General features: G+C 39.7%; 2 protein-coding genes across 2 annotated transcripts; both read left to right on the top strand.

Annotated features, from left to right (window-relative positions):
* Nucleotides 1-3,022: 3,022 nt before the first annotated feature.
* epgn (epithelial mitogen homolog (mouse)) lies at nucleotides 3,023-5,370 on the top strand. Its single transcript, XM_050051757.1, has 5 exons — nucleotides 3,023-3,171; nucleotides 3,531-3,647; nucleotides 4,180-4,300; nucleotides 4,448-4,600; nucleotides 4,957-5,370. The coding sequence occupies exons 1-5, from the start codon at nucleotides 3,138-3,140 to the stop codon at nucleotides 5,009-5,011; spliced, it is 480 nt and encodes a 159-aa protein (XP_049907714.1). The 5' UTR covers nucleotides 3,023-3,137; the 3' UTR covers nucleotides 5,012-5,370.
* A 2,302-nt stretch (nucleotides 5,371-7,672) lies between these two features.
* On the top strand, nucleotides 7,673-20,345 carry LOC126394735 (proepiregulin-like). Its single transcript, XM_050051758.1, has 5 exons — nucleotides 7,673-7,967; nucleotides 14,741-14,824; nucleotides 15,806-15,932; nucleotides 16,029-16,175; nucleotides 19,053-20,345. Exons 1-5 carry the CDS (start codon nucleotides 7,928-7,930, stop codon nucleotides 19,111-19,113), a joined length of 459 nt encoding a protein of 152 aa, XP_049907715.1. The 5' UTR covers nucleotides 7,673-7,927; the 3' UTR covers nucleotides 19,114-20,345.
* The last annotated feature ends 957 nt before the right edge of the window (nucleotides 20,346-21,302 follow it).

Genomic DNA, 21,302 nt, shown 5'->3' on the forward strand with positions numbered 1-21,302 from the left:
TTTACTAATGGTTATTAAATACTTTACAAATGCTTTATATATTAGTTATGAAAATTAAAAAATTGTGGGTTGCCAGGTTGTGGAAAGTCCTTCTCCAGCATGACACTTGTTTTGTTCTTGAGCTCTTTAATTCCTCAGAGACTCTCCTGTACATTTAGTAAGCCTTTAATAATGGCTGAAAAGTGGAAAAATGACAATTCATATTCATATTTACCTGATTATGTTTGTTCCTTTATCACATATATCACTTGAAAAATGAGAATGGGAATTAATTTTATGACTTAAAGGGACAGTTCACCCCAAATCAAAAACACATATTTGTCCTCTTACCTGTAGTGCTATTTATCATTGTAGACTGTTTTGGTGTGAGTTGCCGAGAGTTGGAGATAGTGGCTGTAGAGATGTCTGCCTTCTCTTGAATATAATGGAACTAGAGGGCACTCAGTTTGTGGTGCTCACACTGCCAAAAAATACATTTGAGGGACTCAACAGCAATGTCTCCTTCCATAATTCATGACCCGGTCATTCAACATAATCTACAGACCTTGTTGTGAGCAGTTTCATGTAGGAAGTATTTTATTTCTACCGAACTACACCCACCAACAACCTGGCCTCATTTCAAAGTCGTCAAATACTGGTGCTTGGGCAGTGACTTCAGCGTCAGACACAGACGAACAAGCCATAGAGACAGAGCGAAACGAGGCCCGCTTTCCCCTCACACTTGCCCCCTTTGTTTCCAGCCTGTTGAGTTTTCCCTAAGTTCAAATGCCGAAAAGTTGCTGTGTGGTGGGCTGCACGGCCAGTAAGGCTAAAAACCCAGAGCTTAACTTTTATCAGCTGCCGAGCAGAAAAACGGAAACTTGTAGAAGACAAAAGTGGATACAGGCAATAAAACGTGAGGCTTCAACAGGGAAGAAATTGTGGGATCCTGACACTCGGTATGCCGATGTGTGCAGCAAACACTTTGTCAAACCCTCCAAATGTATTTTTCAGAGTAACAGTAAACTGTATGTATGTATGTTAAGCTAAAAAATTGACAGTATGAATGCAACCTCTGTTATAATTGTGCCCAGCGCTCCGCGATTCAAGCAGTCCATTCCAGCGGTCCACTCTAGCACTTCTATCAGTCTACCAGCATGTAGAGGCATGTCTCAAAACAACAACGTGTGCCGGTAGCAGGAGCAGGCTGACGGCTGAGCATGCCGAAATGCTCATCTTCTTAAAAAAGAATCTCCACATCAGGCTCGGACTGCAGTAAGGGGAGAATGTGGAGATGGGGGAGTAGCGGTCAATTTAGTTAACTGACTGATTTCTGCTCATGTTTTTCCAAGACGAGCAAGGTAAGGAGAAGGGACACTGAGGTAGACCGGCAATATTAAGCTTATCACTATACCGTTGCCTTTCTGGTAGGCATAGCGTGCTAAAATAATCCTTTGCCATCTTATTATTAGCTAATTATTAGCTAGCTATAGCTAATAATTTTAGCTAGCTAGCTAGCAATTCAGTCGTGGAGACTTGAAGGCGCGGCTGCAGAGGCAGAATGACAGCGAACGAGCGAAGAAGCGGAGGGGAAAAGCGGGTCTCGTTTCCCCTTTGGGGGCGTGGCTTTCAGATTATGATGATTGTGCTCTGTCTCTATTCTCTCACGGCAGCATGATACGCAGCCGGGCGCCGTCAATGTGAAACAGCGCCAACAACTTAAGGGAGCAAAAAGTCTGAGCAGGGTGGGTAGGAGGGGTGGTGGTGTTCGCATCCCAAGTGAGTGTAAAGCCAAACCCTTGTATTTTTTTCTTCAAGCAATCAGTTGTTGTTGAATTAAAAAACATCAATTTGTGGTGCTGTACCAATGTAGTACGTTTATTCTGACAGAGACTGTGTGCAAATTGTACATTTCCTGTGAAAATGGAAGTGTATTTTGAAAAGACACAAAGCATGTAACAGGCTGAAGTTTACACGGCGTCCCAAAACCTCATCAACAGACGAACCCAGGCTACCTTGCATGATATATGTAAACGTGGAAAGCCCACAACCAGGCAACAATATGTGACGAGGTTGGAGTGAGAATGTGTTGCCACCAGCCATATCACCAGAATTGCCACGCAGAAGGAAGTGTGGAGGAGCTGTAACATTTGCATGCTCAGTGGTGTAGGTGACTGACAGTAGTAGTAGATGTACGCTTCCTTCTGCCCAGTGATGCGCTTTGAGCACCACAAGCTGAGTGCCATCTAGTTCCATCATATTGACGAGAAGGCAGACATCTTTACAGCCGATATCTCCAACACTCAGCAGCTCACACTAAAACAATCTACACTGATAAATAGCACTACAGGTAAGAGGAAAGATGAGTGTTTTGATTTTGGGGTGAACTGTCCCTTTAAGCATAGAATTTGGCAAGTGGTTGATCTTAAAAGACAAAACAAGTGTCGAGGCAAACCAGAACTTATTAATAGTGTACGACTGGTCTATTAAACACAGCACATAAACCCTTTTATAGAGGCTGCCTTAGAAAGTGACACTGAGATAGAATAAAATAAACAAAATAAGATCAGGAGGCTTATTTGTGTTCTCTACACTGGATATCCAAACTCAGCTTCCATCGAGTAAAGAATGTTTCACTTCATATTTACAGCACCTGTTCTCTATGTTTCTGTCCTCACTTCACCTGTCATATAGAAAGTTAGAGGCACACACACACAAACACAAAGAAATCCTGTAAAATGTTCTTTCTATAATCATCCCTCTGAAGAAACTGAGACTTTCACAACACCTGTAATTGTCAGTGAAGCGACCTGTCAAAACTGCAAGAGTCATTTGAGTGAAACTATAAATCAAACAACTGCGTGGGTTCACAAAACTTCCAAGGTAGAAGCCACATTTAAGGAGCCCCAGGGCAATCATGTGACCCCACCACCACCATCATCAGATTTGCCTCTGCATGCAGGGAGCCGGCGCACATAAAGGAAGTGATGCAAATAGATTTTTTGAAAAGGAAATCCCTCTCACTTTTCACTTTTCGGTTCATTGATTGGCATTTTTTTGCGGGGGCTCGGAGCATATAAACTCAGCAGAAGCCGGCTGGTGATCACACAGAAGGAGTTGAGCTGAGAACATCAGACATAACGCCGACAGACGACAAGATGTTTGCACAAAGACAGACATACCTGGGGAAGGGTAAGTTTTGTTATGCGGTGTCAGATTTGAAAAGAGTAGAATTCGGTGAGTTTGTAGTTTGCTTAGATTAGTTAAAAGGTGCTTTAACACTTGTAACAGTACTATTCAAATGTGGTGTTTTGGTAATGTTGATCTTTTCTTAAAAGTAAAAAAAAAGGCAGTAACTTTAGACCAAAACCGAGCAACATTTTTCTCATATTTGTGATCACAACATTGCAGGTGTGAGTAAAAGAATCACATAAAAACAAGATAATAAAAATCTCGACTTGGAAACAACAAGTTTTGCAGCACCACAAGGGAGAGAAGAGAAGCAACAGCAAAATCTAATAATCTAAATCCATATTTTCGGTCATTTCCAGCCTTCCTGCTGCTTCTCCTGATCACAGCAGGACGATCCGCAATGCTGAGCAACAACCTCCCGACCACAGCACCTCCCACTGTGTCGATCTCATCTCTGACCACACAGCTCAACAACAGTAAGTGTCGTCATTGCAGTCTGGTTTTTGTGTCACTTGTGTTTTATCAGTAATTTAGCTGACGTTTACAGAGCCCCAAAGTTATGGAAATGTTAATTTATCTATTGCATCTTGTGCAAAAACGTAGAAATCTGTGTGGGGAACAGTAGTCGCTATGGGGGCCCAGTGGTGCCAATCAACAATCAATTAATGAATGAATTAAATGATAAATAATTGACAGCAGTATAGGTGCCACCTCCTGCTGCAAGAAAAAAAAAACTGCAGAAGCAACTGACAAATGCAAAATGTAATAATCACTCATTCCTACAATTTATTTTTGTTTTTATGAAATAAATTAATCAATAAATTGCAGAAAAATAAGGTAAAAAAAATAAACACATTAAAAAATGCATATTTTGTTCATTTGGTTTTGATTTTAAATCCGTCATGTATCGATCATTAGTTGATTATTTAGGGCACAAATGAGCCCCCATACTTTTGTGTGTAAGAGTTGATAATTGCTGACGAAGCTTCTCTCTCTGTGTCTCTGCAGGCAGTATGGAGGAACCTCGGGTTGAGCGCTCACACAGATCCTGCAGAAGTGAACATGCAAAGTACTGTGAAAACGGTGGAGAGTGCATGTACCCTCAAGACAGCGACGAACCCTCTTGCATGTAAGATGTGCTATGCGGCACACATTTTTTAAGCCTGTGCCTCCTGAATATGTTCTAGTTATGATCAGCGCCTCTTATCGTCATGCGCATGTTGGTTCGTGTTCACCTCTGGAATGCACTCACATATTTTGTCTGTGTGGTCTGCAGCTGCACGTCCTCATACAGCGGGCAACGCTGCCTGTTCTACAGTGATCACGCTCGCACTCTGCCTGAGCTGGAGCAACTGATTGGCATCATTTTTGGGGTGGCCATGTTCATCATCGTCCTGGGCATCTTAAGTTACTGCTTTGTCTATAAGAGGTGAGTATCTGCAGGCGTCCTCCACACAGTGCTGGAGTTTTATGAAGGAATAAGGGCACGTTAGGAGCAGAGGAATTGTAGTATTAAAGCCTCAAAACATTTGGCATTTGGCACTCTGGACATATTCCGTTTGTCTCTCCCTGCCAAGTGAACTCCCTGTAATGAATCAGCCAAAAATGATTTCAGTCTTGAGGTTGTTTACCCTCTTAAATTATAAAATAAATACTTTTCAAATGCATTGGTGTATGTAGTTAGGATATGAACTATATGTAAAAAAAAAAAACACGAGTCTTGTTTAAAAATGTCTTGAATTGTTACCAAGAACAAGTTCTAATTCAGATGATCTTTTTTTCCAGGTGTAAAAAATCAGCACCGCTAATAAAATCTGCGGCGTCCGAGACGTCAGTGTGACCTCCTGCAACTCATCTGTTCATCATCATCTTCACCGCTGTCATCACCATTATCACTGTTCATTAAACACAAACCATAACATCTCATCACACTGAATAATCCACAGCATTGGAAATGATCTACAAAGCACTTATGAGACTGTATTGGATATTTGATGTGTGTAAAGAAGACCGCTATTTAACATCATTCAAACAATTGAGGAAAAACTAAACTGTGTCTATTCATGTCAAACAGGGTCAGATATGATTCACTAAATTATCCGTGAAAGAATGAGAGAGAACAAATGACTATTTATTGTAATGTAGCAATTAACTTATTTCAAGTGTTCAACTTTTTTTATTTAAAATTTTGTAATAAATTCATAAAATAAATGTGTATGTGTTGCTTGAATTTTTGTGGGTAAAATGTGAATAAACACACACACACACACACACACACACACACACACACACACACACACACACACACGGCTCAAGAAGCATTTTCAATTTAGCAGGAGATAATGTTGCTGTTTGGGGGGGGATTTGAAAATAAATTGCAAAGGTGACTCGTGATGTCCCTAATTTGACACAAATGTCAAATTCATGTATTACTTCCTTGAAGCTATAATGACCACTGATGCACAAACTGTACAAGAGTCTTCTGTTGACCCTAAAGGCTAACACACCAAACAGTGCACATGCACAAACAGCAGATCTGAGTCACAAAAAAAAAAGGATGGTACGTTATATTTGCTTAAGTTCATGGAGTGGATAACGTAAAACAGGAGTGTTCAAGGGAGGGGAATATACAATCATATGTTTTGATCTGCTACGCTGTTAATGACGAAGAAACATTTTGCAACTGATTAAAATCTGCTTAAACAAACAACAAAGAAAGTTACATGCTACAGAGAGCATGCATCAACACGCATCTGTTAAAATCACATCAGTGAAGTCACCATGCAAGGGACCACCATGCGTTTCTATTATATATATATGTGAATATTCTGTGAAATATCAGTTTAAACAGTAAACTTGTTCAGCAGTTTTGGGGTCATTTTATGACTTTATTTTTTTAAGAATAAGGAAAGATTAAAAAACAATAATGAGTCATTACTGAGCTTAAATATTCTTACTTCATTACTTTACATTATAAAAAAAATCAAAGGGTAATAATCAAAACTGTAAGTCTCTAAAGGAATATCACAGGTAACCTTTAATTAGGATTCCAAACTAAGGGCAGGCAGTGCGGTTGCACTGCAGCTCGTGAGGTGGGGGGCCCAAAGAGAGAGTGGGTCCTCCAACAATGAATTGGGTGGACAGTGGGTCCTTCTGAGTTTGAAAATATGCCTGTGTTCAAAGAAGAGCTCATGTTAAATTAAAAACAGTGTCATATATGTCCTTAAAAATTTAAACCCATCTCTGTCATGTTTAATTTTTCTTTTTGTACAATAGTCAGTGGCATCTATAAAAAATGTCATGCTTATTCAATAACTATAAATCAACTATTCAATTTGTTAAATTAATAATTTCTTATTTTCTTTGGTATTTTTTTGTTGTATACAAATATGCAGTGATGATTGCTGACTAATATGTATGTTGATGCTATCTAGTGTCAAGTCTCGGATCATATGACGAGACAATATGAGCATGACAGCTTGGGGCCCATCATAACTATCTTACGCCATTGCTCCAAACTATGTGCTTAACCCACATTTGTCTGCACTGGTGGAAAGTAACTATAAGAGTGACTAAGTACATTTACTCAACACCACACTTAGAAACAGTTTTGAAGTACTTGAACTTTACTCGAGTATTTCCATTTTATGCTACTTTATAGGGGAGTGTGGGGCACAACCTAACGGGGTAAATTGTAACATGGACGTTTTATGTGCTTACACAGGGTCGATCCTTTCAAGCTTCCGGCCAGTTGACCACAATACCACCAAACCCACAAAATTCCACAAAGATTAGACGTGTTTCAGCTGAGTTCAGTAACAAAGAGCGTTTTCAGCCAGCATAGGTACATTTCTTTGTCATACTTGTTTTTCAGTTACTGAGCTGTCTATGTCGGTCACTGGATCCAACCATATGTCATCTTAACTACTGTCCTGTTGCCTAAAACATATCATTATTTTGAACTATATGTCAGGTATCTTATTGACACACAGTTTCACAGTCTTGCAAATATTCATACATTCAAAACTCATATTTTGACATCTGTATCCAACCCATGTACATCTATCAGCCCAACCATTGAATATTGATGATAGCCTAACAGATGGATGATACCTGTACGGCTATCTATGGAAACCTTTTGTGTATATAGATAGAATTGTACTGAATGAATTGTGTTGAACAGACTTTTCAAGCAACCCTTACAACTAACCCTAAATATGTTGCTGTTTTTACTGTACTACATGTATTTTTCAGCAATTTACTACACTACTACTCCAATATGTTGCATGGTTACAGGATACTGTATATAAAAAATCTCCACATTGACTCTTTTTGAATGGAGGACTTTAATTTGTAGAGTATTTTTACATTGTAGTTTGACTTTTTCTCAAGTAAAGGATCCAAATTCTTCTTCCACCACTTTCTATCTGTTAAATAAATAAATAAAAAAGCCCATCAGTGATAGAGGGGATGACAGGAGCAGCTCCTCCTTGTTTTTTTCCTCTCGGTAAAACGGTGCCTTGAGGGTCTCTCTTTTTATTTGGACCTTTGAAGTGTAAAATTGTCTAAATTACAGGAGTCTGTCACCACACCCAGACCGCAGGATTGAGTCCGTCAGGATCTGCCAGAGGAGGTATCGCCTGCCCCCCTTTATCTAATAGTTATTTTGGCAAATCGGAAGCGTCTTTAATCCACACTGCTCCTCACCTGAGAGCCCACCGAGCGAGCCTCCTGTCAGCGACCTGTCGGCTCTGAGATGGGGAACAGCAAACCCTCCGCACTCCTCTCACTGATCGGTAAGTTCTGTTTTTTTAGTGTTTGATACAAAGTCAAGTTCACATACTTATTTGAGGTGTGGATTAGAGCTGGGAGGATTCAGGTGTGGACTCAGTTTGAAGTTATTCATGTAAAAGCAGAGCTGAGATCAGGTCAGAAACACGACAGGTAATCCACCTACCTGTACAGCTAAACTCAGCAAAGCAAAGACACCAGAAAAGACACACAACACAATACACAATTAAAACGTACAGTTTAACAATAAATATTGTAGATTAAAAACGTGCAAATAGGCAAATAAATAGTAAATGAGAGCACATCTTATAAAATTAGTAGTGTTCCTGATACAGTCATCCTGTGTTCATTGCCTGTACGGCACAGGAAATAAAGGACTTCTTATATATGTTCCGACTGGCTCTATGGACCCTAAATCGATGCCCAGACAGGAGCAGCTCAAACTCTGAGTGTAACAGAAGTGAGGCATTGGCAATTACATGTTTAGCCTTCCTGCATACAGCACTGTCAGATAGTGCTGACTTGCTTCTGTGACTTACCTCTAATGTTAATGACTATGGAGAGCTTGTTTTTGCTCCTTGCACTCAGGTTGCCACTATGCTGTAATGTTAAATGATAAAATGCTTTTAACCAGGATTCTCTATGCTATTGGAAGTATGTGTTGGCTAACAGTGAAGCTCTTCAGCTTCCTGATTAAAAACAGGTGCTGATTGGCTCTCTTGGAAATGCTCTCTGAGTTTCCATTAAAAGTTAATGTCTGATCAATAGTTGTACCCAAGTACCTAAATTGTTCCACTTTTCCACAGGCTGGTTATTAAATATGATGACAGGGAGGATATGACTGGTTCCATTTATAAGTTCTTTTGTTTTGGCCTCATCATCTCCAGTTTTCTTGTCATGAAGTAAGCCTCTTCATACATGGCATTATCTTCAGGAGAAGACTAACCAGAGCCAAATGATCTGCATATTCAAACAGCTTGACATTATTCATTTTATTTGTATAAATGGAAAACAGCAGTGGTGAGAGCACACAGCCCTGCGGTGCCCCAGTATTTAAAACAAGCTTGTCTGAGTAGACCCATTCATTTAAACCCTCTGAGGACATTCAGTTAAAAAAAAGTTTCATATTCAATGAATAAGACCACCATTCACATTCATCTTAAAAAGTCAATCTAAAAGAATGTTGATTTGCATCATGTTGAAATCAGAGCTAAAATCAATAAAAAGTACATGAGCAAATGATTTTGGTTGTTGTAGGTGTCTTGCTATATGGCCCGCTATGGTGAGAATAGCATCCTCCGTCCCCCTGTGTGATTTTTAAGTAAATTACAGGGGCTCGAGCTGATCCCCTACAGAGGACTTAAGATGGATGCTGACCACTCCCTCCATACACTTAGCTAAGGGTGCTTTTACACCTGCCCTGTTTGGTTTGGTTCAGTTGAACTCAAGTTAGTTTGCCCCCTAAGTGCAGTTAATTTGGGCAGGTGTGAACACAGCAATCGCACTCAGGTGTGCACCTTCTTGAGGAGAAGAACTCTGGTGCGGTTCGTTTGTGGTGAGAACGTGTTCCGATCTCGATCTGAACCAACTGCAGTCACATGACACATTGTTTGGGTTAAACATGAGCATGTTACAGTCCTGGAGGATTATTAATGTGCACCTCCTCCTGTACTGCCTTAATATGCACATTCAGCACATCCAATGCATCAAAACATTGTTTTCTAGTTGGAGCCGCGCCTCGTTTTCAAACTGTATGGTTTGACTAAAATGAACAATGACAGCAATATAGTCCACGATGAGCAGCGCTAAAATCAACCTGCGTAGTTGTCCCTCCACTGTGACATTAGAAAGTGTCACATTCATCTTGCAAGTGTACTCTTCTTCAATGTCTTTTTTACTTCCTGGATTTTACCCACATGGAAATTCTGACCAATCAAGAGCAGCTTTCTAGTGCAAGGCATTTGATCTGATCCACTTGTAAATGCTGCCGTGAGAACATGAACCAACTCTAGGCAATTATACAACTTTGTAACAAAATTAATCCCTAATTTGGACCAAAGCAAGACAACTCTATGTCTGAAAGCACCCTACGAGTGAAGTGAGTTAAACTGGTCTAAAATCTTTAGGAGACGGTAGATTTTGTTCTGTGAGTATGGAAAAAAACAACTGTTTGGCAGTCAACTGAGTGACAGGCCCTGTAAGCTGGTCAGGTCACACTTTAAGTACCCTTCCTCTCAGACCATCAGGTCCTGGGGCTTTGTTGGGTCTGGTTTTGACAGTTGAATAGTTTCGTAGCTACCTATCTGCTTGCCACCGGTGGTGCAGCCTATCCTTGGGTCTTTCACATCAAACCTTCTATAACAGATGTTCAGATCATTAACAAACTGACCGCAATCTACAGTATTCACACTTGGCTTTTTTTTTTTTTACCTTCCTTGCCCATCATCCTATTAAGCCCCTCTCGTGCTTGCTTTGCATTCCTTGTACAAAACCTGTACTCGAGTATTTACATTTTATGCTACTTTATATTTTGACTCTGTTACTTTAGGCTGAACTATTGTACTTTTCTGTGTCATTTTATGAAATACAAAGAATTGTTGTAGATTAAACCAACAGTAGTCCACATAGGCTGGTTTAAATTAGCTGCATTTTGACAAACTGATGCACCAGTCTTGATGATGCAATAATGTCTAATAACATTCACAGGTGCCATTTTTCCTGCAAAATGAATACTCATACTTTTGATACTTTTAGTACATTTAGCTGGCGGTACTTCTGTATTTTCATTAACCCTAAGTAACATTTTAAATGCAGGACTAGTACTTTTACTAGAGTATTTTCCCATTTTGGAACTGCAACTTTTACTTAAATAAACAATCTAAATACTTAACCTTGAACTTTTACTCATCCCCATTGACTCCATTACATTTATCTGACAACTAATTACTGTTTTTGCTTTGCAGTTTTCAGTGTGGTGACAGATCGTTTACTCAATAACCAAAAAGTACCAAAAATGCTCCATTGGATGTAAAAGCTGTAGACTTAAAAATGTGCTTAGGTAAAAGTATTTAAGTAGTACCAATAAAATATCCTTAGAGTATCAAAAGTAAAATTAACGTACTCATTTAGCAGCAGAATGGTCCTAAAATTTTATATTATATGTTAAACCACTGGATTATTATTACTTGTGCATTACATGCATGCATAGTTTGTCAAGACAGTGCTTCTACTTTCCATCATGCTATTTTATACTTATTCTCCACTACATTTCAAAGCGAAATATGACACTTTTTACATTACATTTTATGGACAGCAGCTAGATCAAAACCTACAAAAGATATGACCACCTGATAAAACTGTATGTATTGTTATGTACACAATAATTTAAGTTACCTCAACCAGTTAGTATTAATTAGTATTAAAATGCTAATAAGTATTAATCCACTAATTTTAAACAACAGGTCCGTCCCGTGTGTAATGATATTCTTTTACTTTTAATAATTCAAGTGCAAAGTGCTGAAAAGATCGCCCTGAGTGGAAGTTTTTGGAGTCAGGTGAGGGCCTTTGCCACATACCTGTGTTAATCAGTTGACGCACATGCTGAACTCAGAGCCTGAGGGATGCTGAAGGATGTTGGCAATTAAACCGTGAATGGAAGATTTATTATTTGAAAGCACATGCGGTCTGATTAAATCTGTCATTTGCTTGTTGTTCAGGGTTATTCCTCTCTATAAAAAGTCATAGAACATTCAAGCTTGTATAAACTGTGGCGTACCCAAAAGTGGAGGAGGTACTTAGATGCTTTGCTGAGGTGAATGTACCAATATTACAATGCTTCAGACTATGCCGCTCTAGGTACCCCTCTAGTGTCAGTTTCGGATGCATAGGGACAGTGTGTTAGCTTCTGCTCATTACATATATAGCAGGCCACCAGGAACACTGCTTGGCCTTGTTTCCAGTTTTTCCCAGTGGCCATTTGCGGTATTGCAGCCCAAAAATAACCCCAAAAAAAAAGTATTTTCCCTGTAGACTGCCATTATAAAAGAGATATCTATTTAACTGTTGACCGGACACCTCGAACTGCAAACAAGGTCAATTATGACTCTTTGTATTATGAGTTTTGATCCATGGACGTTTTATAGCCTATGTTAAAACCTTCCTCGAGCTGAAAAAAGCGATTTAAAAATCTGTGATGTCATCACACAACCCTGTGTCACTCCGAAATCATCGAAATCTGGCGCTTGGGCAGTGACTTCCAACATCAGACACCAACAAAATAGCTGTCCTTTCACGGCCCCTTCGGCATGATATGCGGCCAACCCAGCGGGGTCAGGGGGAAACGCGGTGGGACAAGAACGAAAGTTAAGGCTGTGAAAGTCCGAGTAGGATGAGTGGGAGGGTGGTTAGATGGATCCAACAACCACCGACTTTCACCCAGGAGGCCAGTGTTCACTAAAGCCAAACCCTGTTCTTTTGTTGCCTAAACCCAACCATGTGTGTGTGTGTTGGCCAAACATAACCACATGGGTTTGTTGTTGAAGGAAAAACGACATAACCTGTATCTTGAAAAAAGACAATGCATGTAACAGGCGGAACTTGACATGGTGGGGGCTATTTAGAGTCACCAATTGACCTCATCTGCATGAGTACCCAGAGAAACCCCACGCTGACACGGGGAGAACATGCAAACTCTGCGCAAAAGGGCTCCCCCACCCTGGGTTTGAACCAGTAACAATGTTGCTGTAAGGAGACAACGCTTACCACTGCGCCACCGTGCCACAAAAATGTTGTAAACTGAAAAACAACCAGTAATTGTAGTGGAAAATACTAGGGGAAAAAGTACATTTCCCTGTGAAGTGCAGTGGAGAGAACAAGTACCTTAAAATAGTGCTCAAGCGCAGTACTTGTACTCACATTCTGACATTATAACAACTGCAAGTCATCATATGAATGCTAATTTTTCATTTGGATTTTTTTTCTTTTGCCTCCTGAAATAAACCACTTTAGAATTTTGTAGTAATTTCTATGCAACTGCCGCTTTTATTCCTCCCTTTGTTTATTTACACTGTGTATTAATGGGCTATCCATCATGATAGGAGTTTACCTGCACTGATAACCATCCCTCATTTAGCTCCTCTTGATTATCAGTGTCATATAAAGTAGGCTTACTATGCGCTGCTCATCTTTACCCTACATTTATTTATATTTGTATGAACCAGTTCAGTGTTGCATATTAAACTTTTCACAAAGCCAAAGGTTGCGCAAACTGTTGGAAAAGTACTGTTGTAATTCCTGTCCAAATTAAAGCGAGGGAGATGGGTGGATAGAACCGGCTCCTGCCAGATTACAGTGAGTCAGTGACTAATGATATAAATGGGTTGATTGGACAGTGATTAATTGGTAATACAGCAAAGTTGCTTCGTCAATACTTCCAGCTCGAGTGCACTATGTACTTTGCACCCATCAGCCACGTCAGGAACACCCAACAACCAGGCTGCTCCTCTCACAGAAAACAGAGGAAAATATCTCTGCAGCCATAACAACAGACAGGAACAGAAACCCAGAGAAGGCGCCATGGCCAGGCTTTTATAGCGAGTATAACCAGATTCATAACCAGTCATAACCAGACACATCGTGCATCCAGGTTCATGTGTTTTTTTCCCTCTCCCGTCTGCAGGAATGTGGGCGTCTGCTAATGCAGTGCATTATAAAGCTGTGCAGGCTGGTACAGGCATGTGGGGCCGGGCAACACGGGCCACACCACATCATCATGTCCCAGTTGGCAAAGTTTACACAGAGAAACTTGGCAGGGAATCGCACGTTTCTTGCCAAAAGATATATTTATGATCTTTGAATTTTTTCTTGATGCTGGTGTGGCGTCTTATCAAAACACGGTAAACAAACAATCACTGTGGAGCCGTGTGAACGCACTGCTCTCACATGCAGTATCATGGTACAGATCCAGAGTCAAAGCACATTTCATACTCATGTTGATGATCAAGTTTTTTTCCTCATCCTAAATAAAAACACAGGCCACATTTGATGTTAGAAATTAAATGCGAAAAAATATGTTAACCAAAATGTCTAAAAATCAAGTTAAGTAATTGGTCTGGACCCCCAAAAGAGTCCCAGGATCATGATCTGAGATAATGAAAAAACTGTTTTCTGGTTTTCTCTAATCCAGTGGTTCCCAACTGGTGGATCGTGGTCCAAAAGTGGGTCACGGGTCCATTCTGAATGGACCGCAAGTGACTCGTGAATGTGTCAAGTTTGTAAAAATCACGCTTAAATTTTGAAGTACAGTGAATTTCCAGCACAGAGCTTTTGCCATTGCCCGATGTAGAGTGAGTGAATAATGGACAGTTAACAAAGACAGCAAACTAGCTTGATGGCATGGCCAAATGCAATTATGACGCTGAATATTAAACTTTGTGGACCTTAAAATAATGACTAAGGAGAAAACTGGACCCCGTGGCTGGACCAATTGGGAACCACTGCTCTAATAGTTCATTTTTCCTTGTGAAATATTAGATAAATACCTTTTCAGGCCACTTAAATAATTGAAATTAGACAATTTGAGAAAAGAAGATCACTTTTCCAAACTGATCACAGCTCATAAGTCACATTTATTTTCAGAGGATACCTGCCGAAAAGGTTGGTAGCCACATAACATAACAACAACCTACACAGGACTGGTAAAACTCAATACCCATACAAAGCTGACCGAATGACCTTTAATCCAGTGTAATTAATGAGACCAAAATTCTCTTTTCAACAGGTGTCATGTTGCTCTGGCCGTATGTTCTCACCAAGAGCGTCTCATCCAGACTGCAGACTCCAGACAGCTCCTCTCTCTCTGCAGGTATTCACCCACACAAATGTAACAAATCACTTTATTTGTGAAGTACAGTATAAAAAACATGCATGTCTTTGAAATACTATAAAAAAAAACATAATTCAAAGTACTGAAATGCATTTGGAGAACTAGAAGTAATCTCAGACAGTAAGGGATACTATTCTGATAACTGTAAGTGATATTTTTTGCATTTAGTATCATGTGTTTTATTTTTGGTGCAGCACGGCATGAAGTGTGTTGTAACACTGATGAACTCTGCAGTAGTAGAACATGAATGAAGCATTCAAGTGTGAAGTCTGTAGATTACAGATCTAAAAGCAACAGTTCACACCCAAATCAAAAATACATATTTTCCCTCTTACCTGTAGTGCTGTTTATCAGTCCAGATTGTTTTGGTGTGAGTTGCAGAGTGTTGAAGATATCGGCCGTAGAGATGTCTGCCTTCTCTCCAATATTTTGGTGTTCAAAGCACCAAGAGAAAAAAACTCAACAACAATGTGTCTTTCCAGAATTTATGACCTGGTTGCTCAAGATAATCCACAGACCTTGTTGTGAGCAGTTTCATGTAGAGCTATTTTCTTTCCACCACAGGTTTGACAGTTTTGCTTGAAAAATAATTTAAATGACTATTAGCTGCAGATTTATTTCCTTTAGATCGACTAATTGTTGCAGCTCTAAAACAAATATTGCATATAAAAATTGAGTTTTGGTGGTTAAGAAGATGTTACTGATTCTGCACTCTCACATCCCAATAATGGCACTTTTATTACTGCAAAAAAATGGAACAATGCAAACACAGTTGAGGTAATAAATACCTGTCACAGTGGTAGTTTAATACTCAGATTTGGGGATTAGTCAACGAGACCAGAGGGTGTCTAAACACCTGCTGTCTGCTTGTTGTGTCTAAATATGTATTCCCTCTCAGTGTAAATGATGCAGTTTCCTGTGAAAAGATTTCCATCAGCTGTCTTGTTGTTGGTGTTTCAGGACAGGGAGAAGAGCGCCATCATGTGGTGAAGCGATCAACACAGAACTGCGACAGCACTTTTGACAGCTACTGCATGAACAACGGCCAGTGCATGCTGCTGGTGGACATCAACGAGCACCACTGCAAGTACGATCATGATCCTATGTGTGTGTCTGTGTGTGTGTGTCTGCTAGTTTTAATTATCAGGTGTGATCATGCATGACTCGTCTCTTTGTGTTGCAGGTGTGAGAGGGGCTTCTACGGCCCCAGGTGTAGCAACCCGGAGCTCGTTGTTCAGCCAATGGGAGAAGAGCAGATTATTGTGACCGTTTTCTGTGTGAGTCTGCTGATTATAGGTCTGGCTGGAGCTCTCTACTTCTGCTGCAAATGGTAAGGATTTAGTCAGTGAGTGAGTGTGTGTGTGTTTGCAAGAGTAATGACTTTTCATGTCACTTAACTGTTTGTAATAGTATGATGTTGATGTGGCTTGCTGATAGCAATAGATGCATTGTAAGGATGAAGCTGGCCAACTTCCAAAACACTTTTTTAAATGAAAACATTACATTTTCAATTCTTTAATTGACTTCCTTCAAATGCTCACCTTTCATTCCTCATGCTGTATCTCCACAGTATCATATCCAGTAGTTACTGGAAGAATGGCTAAGATCAATATTTATAAAAAACAATGTTTAAAATAACTGTGAAAACAACGGGACAATGTAAAAGTGGTTGCTCCTGGTGACGAACCTAAAGAGACTTAACACCTGAATCTGCTGCTCCCCTTGGCTTAATGGAGCTTTACAGTGAGTTTGAACTCACACTAACTGTTGTGATTCATTCCTACGGCTCTCATTGTGTCGTTTACAGCTGCAGCAGGCAAAAAAAGCTGTAAAAATCCACTGTACGCTACCTACCTAGCACCAAACAGCTGTGAGACACAGTAAGCAACAAGCTGGTGAACATAGTGAAGAATTTAGTAGCTAAAAAGTCGGATATTTTCCTCAGAAGTTGGTGGAGACCAAAGGCGGAGCTAAAAGATAGTGAATACTGGACAGTAACACGACTCCAAATGAAAGCAAATGTTGCTCTGTAACTGCTGGATGTGTAAATGAGCAATTCGTTGTGAACAAGTTCGCCTTATCAGCTTGTAAGATGATGATATGTAAATGCTGTGTTTTGAGGTACTTGAGTATTTCCATTTTCTGTAACGTAATAGGCAACCCAATCTCACTCCGAAGTAATCGAAATCCACGTTGATGTCAGATAAGGACAAAAGTTAAGGTAGTGAAAGTCCAAACAGGGCGTGCAGGAGTGGTGGTGGATGGGTCTAACAAACACTAACATGGTGTTCGCATCCCGCCAGATTCTAAAGCCAAACCTTTTTCTTTTTTCCAAAACCTAACCACATGTTTTTGTTGCCCAAACCTAACCACATGCGTCAATGCAGGTTGTTGTACTGACGTAGCGCGTTTATTTTAGAGACAGTATGTAAACAGTGAATTTCCTGTGAGAATGGAAGTGTATTTTGAAAGAAAACAATGCATGCAACAGGTAGAACTTGACATGGCGTCCCAGAACGTCGTCAACCAACACACCCAGGGTACCTTGCACGTCATATCTGGTGTCCATGATCAGATGTCGATATGTGAGAATGTGTTGTAATGGGCTACTTCTACTCCACAACATATTAAAACTAAATATAGAACTGCAGCACTATAATACTGAATTACTGCACTACTTTTAACTGATGTAGGAGTTGCTCTGTAAATTAACATTTTACATGCTGGATGCCACAGTAGCTCACTGCGTAGAGTGTGTATCAGTAAGGCTGAGTCCTTACCACAGTGGCTTGAGTTCAAGTCTGGGCCAGGGCCCTTTGCTGCAGGTCTTCTCACATCTCTTCCCTTTCATACCTGTCTCTCACTATCAAACGAACATGAAAATGTCAAAAAATATCTTAAACATTTTACACACTCCACACACTGGAGTCCTAACAGTCTTATTCCAGACTTTCAGAACTCCATAAATAACTTAACAAGATGAATTTTCAAAGTAGTTAAAGTTGGCTCCACTTTGACCGGCTAACAAAGTGCTAAAGTGCTGCTCACATCTTAATGCACAGGTAATAATAATCCATTGGCCTTTTTTTGGCTTTGTTGCCTCTTTTGACTCCTGTTGCTTCTCTAAAATGTCATTTTTTAATGCTATGAAATGTAGCTTGTTTTCAGGTTCTTGTTAAATGAAAATTGAATTTTGCCTAATTTAAGTTTTTAAAAAAGTTTTTAAACTTTATATGCCTCCGTGCCAGCGATAGCCTTGGCTGGAGGCATTATGTTTTCGGGTTGTTTGTCTGCTCATCCACCTGTCCACCAGTCCACCCGTACACCAGTCCCATTCTCATGAATGCAATGCTTTAGCCTTGAAGGAATTTCTTCAAATTGGACTCTTCTTGGACTCAAGAAAGAAATGATCAGATTTGGGTGGTCATAGGTCAAGGGCATTGTGACCTCATCTATCTTATCCTAGTGACTGTGATATCTCAAGATGCCTTGTGGAATTTTTTTCTAATTTGGCACGAGTGTTTCGCGTGGATGAATTTACTAGATTTTAGTGGTCAAAAGTCAAAAATCAAGGTCACTGTTACCTTGCATCCACGTCATTCTTGTGAACGTGATATCTCGAGAACACTTCGAGAAAACTTCTTCACATTTGGCACAAACACCCACTTTGAGTCAAGGATGAACTGATTTGAATTTGGTGGTCAGTGGTCAAAGCTCAAGGTCACTGTGACCTTGTCTGTTGCATTCTCATGAATGTGATATCTCAAGAACACCTGGAGGGAATTTCTTCAAATTTGGCATTTCTTCACTGGTGCGCGGAGGCATACAACTGTAAATTCTAGTTCGCTGATGCATTTAGTTTCTGGTAACATGCAAATAATGTGTGATCATAGACTTGAGATCATGACTCAGACACAACGGCTGTCATCATGTAAAACCTGCAGGTGTACCTTGGGTTTCAAATCAAGCCCCTCGTGACGTAAAGTCTGCCTCAACATCCTGTTCTGTTTCATGCAGAGACACGTCAAACCACAGACAATGATTATTATCTCAAAGACATTTCTTTGGACATTTAAACTGGGTCACCGTGCAGTTTTCATTTCCTCACATGGCTTTTCATTTAAAGATGGTAGAAAACAGCGTCAATAATTTGAATAGCACATATTTTGAAATAAGTAAGTGATGATCTGTGTTATTTTTTTTACAGGTATAAGAAAAACACACGCCAGCAAAAGCGGCAGGGTTACAAAGGAGTCCAGACAGCTTAGACGCACACCCACTACATCCGCCGCTGGAAAAGGCAAACCCAGTTTTCTACAAGAAAATTTCAACATACCTGACGAGCTTTCACTCAGTTTCTGGTTAACTGGACGTCACACGGCTTTGGATCACTTTACCAGGCAGGCAGATTGGCACAGAGAGATTAAGATGATGAAAAAGAAGCAGCTTTTGTTGTTTCCAGTAGCGCTGAGTCTCATGTTTCAGCACCTGCTGCCCTCATGTTTGAAAAGATGAATGGTTAAAGACTCAACGGGGTGACAGTGATGGTGGGTCAAGGGACAAGGATTGCTGAACATCTCTGACCCTGCATACTTTTAGAAATTTAGGCCTGCGTTTTTTTAACAAGAGGTAAACCTAAAAATTACATGTGCCCCGTTAATGTGTGATTGACGTAAAGATTTCAAAGAGCTCATTTTGAGGTGCGGCGAGGTTTCAGATCAAAGAGAACAAAAAATAAAACTTACTGAAAATAAAGTCTTCACCACTGAGCAGCCTTCTGTCTCCCTACAGTACAGTCCTGCACTGTTTTACACTATTTTAATTTATACCTAACACTTCTGCCTGGTTTAGTTTGTATTTATTGTTGCTTTCTTGCCTTTTGTTTCTTTGATGAATATTTTAAAAAGCCATTATTGTCTATAAACAGCAGTGTGACAGTTCTGTGTTTTATAATGTGCTCAGAAAGTTTTCTTACCGGTATTTTGATAATTTATTACAAAGTATTATTGTATACACTGGAATCTTGTCTTGCTTTGGAAGCTCTGTTACAGCTACAAAAATGAACTTGAATTTTTTTTAACTCTTCTATAAATTGCTTTTTCTGTTTCATTGTTGCTGTCTGAAGGGTACAGCCGAGAGTCTTCACATTCTTCTCTAATATTTACACAGTTTTCACATATTTCTTCCATGTGATCAATAGTTCCCTTGACAGAAAATATCTCTGTCCTGTTTTTTTTCACACGACATTTTCGCAATAGCAGTATTAGCTGGAAAACGTGTTTAATAAAACATCAATTAAAGCAAGCGCATTTCAAACTTACACTTGCTCCTTCATTTAAACACTGACTTTTAACTTTGCAGATCTTCTCTGGTCTTCAGATCTTCCACACAAGTGTGAATTTTGTTTAGGAACTGTATTAATACCAAGTGCATGTTCACAGACGGTTTTGCTACCGTCTACTGAGTAACAGTAAGTAAAAGTGAATCATGTTATAAATAAGAAAAGTTTCCAAATGTAACTGTGGTGTCTTTATTTTGAGCTATACATAGGAAGTCAGGGTGTAGCTTTATGTATACTGAAAGCCTCAGAAGATCTTGTTCACAGTGTGCATCATGACAGGTGTAATTACTTTGATGAGTAACAGCTGTGTGTGATTGACAGCTCCAGTGCTCTGCTCCTGTGAGCCGTCGTTAGTGTCACTAGTTCCACCTGTGTGTTTCCTGCTGTGACAAGTCAAAATGTGTACAGTGAAAAAGATCACACACAGAACCAAAGACACTGCAAAGAAACCTTTTATAAGATGTGCATTTGATTCAGGAAATAATTCTTATAGTTTGTGATAATATGACAGAAAACAGAGCTCAATGGTTTAGAGAAGACATGTATCCTTTAAAGTTGATCCATATTTTGTGCAAATGCATACAGTCATATTCCCAGCCCAGTCAGCCCAGTTTTTCTTACTGAGACATTGCTGCTTTTCCTGTGGTGACTGTGCCTCTGAAACTGGGTATTTGAAGCCAAAACACGTCTTTTCCTAACCATAACCAAGTGGTTTGTCAGGATGGAAGAATCTGTATAAAAATCAGACAGCAGAGTCACCTTTACTGACCCTTTTTTTTTTTAAACAAGGTATTTTTTATTGGTAATTCAATGAAAATGTACAGAGTGTTAATAAACAAACACAAAACCAATAAGGAAAAAATAAAACAAAACACCCACCCATCAACTCATCAACTCAGGAACAAACAGGGAAAGCCAGACCAGAAAGAGAAACATTTTTAAAAAGTTAATAGATGATAGAAAGAATAAATAGATGACTAAAAAAGATTTAAAAAAGGGAAAATGATGACATTAATTAACTTGTATGGCATACGTAGGGGAGTGTAGCGTCTTTCATTACAGTTTTTCAGCTCCCATATTTGCCACAAAAGTTAAAAATGGTTGCCAGGTGGCAAA

This window comes from Epinephelus moara, chromosome 8 (genome assembly GCF_006386435.1).
Source record: "Epinephelus moara isolate mb chromosome 8, YSFRI_EMoa_1.0, whole genome shotgun sequence".
NCBI classification, from domain to species: Eukaryota; Metazoa; Chordata; class Actinopteri; order Perciformes; family Serranidae; genus Epinephelus; species Epinephelus moara.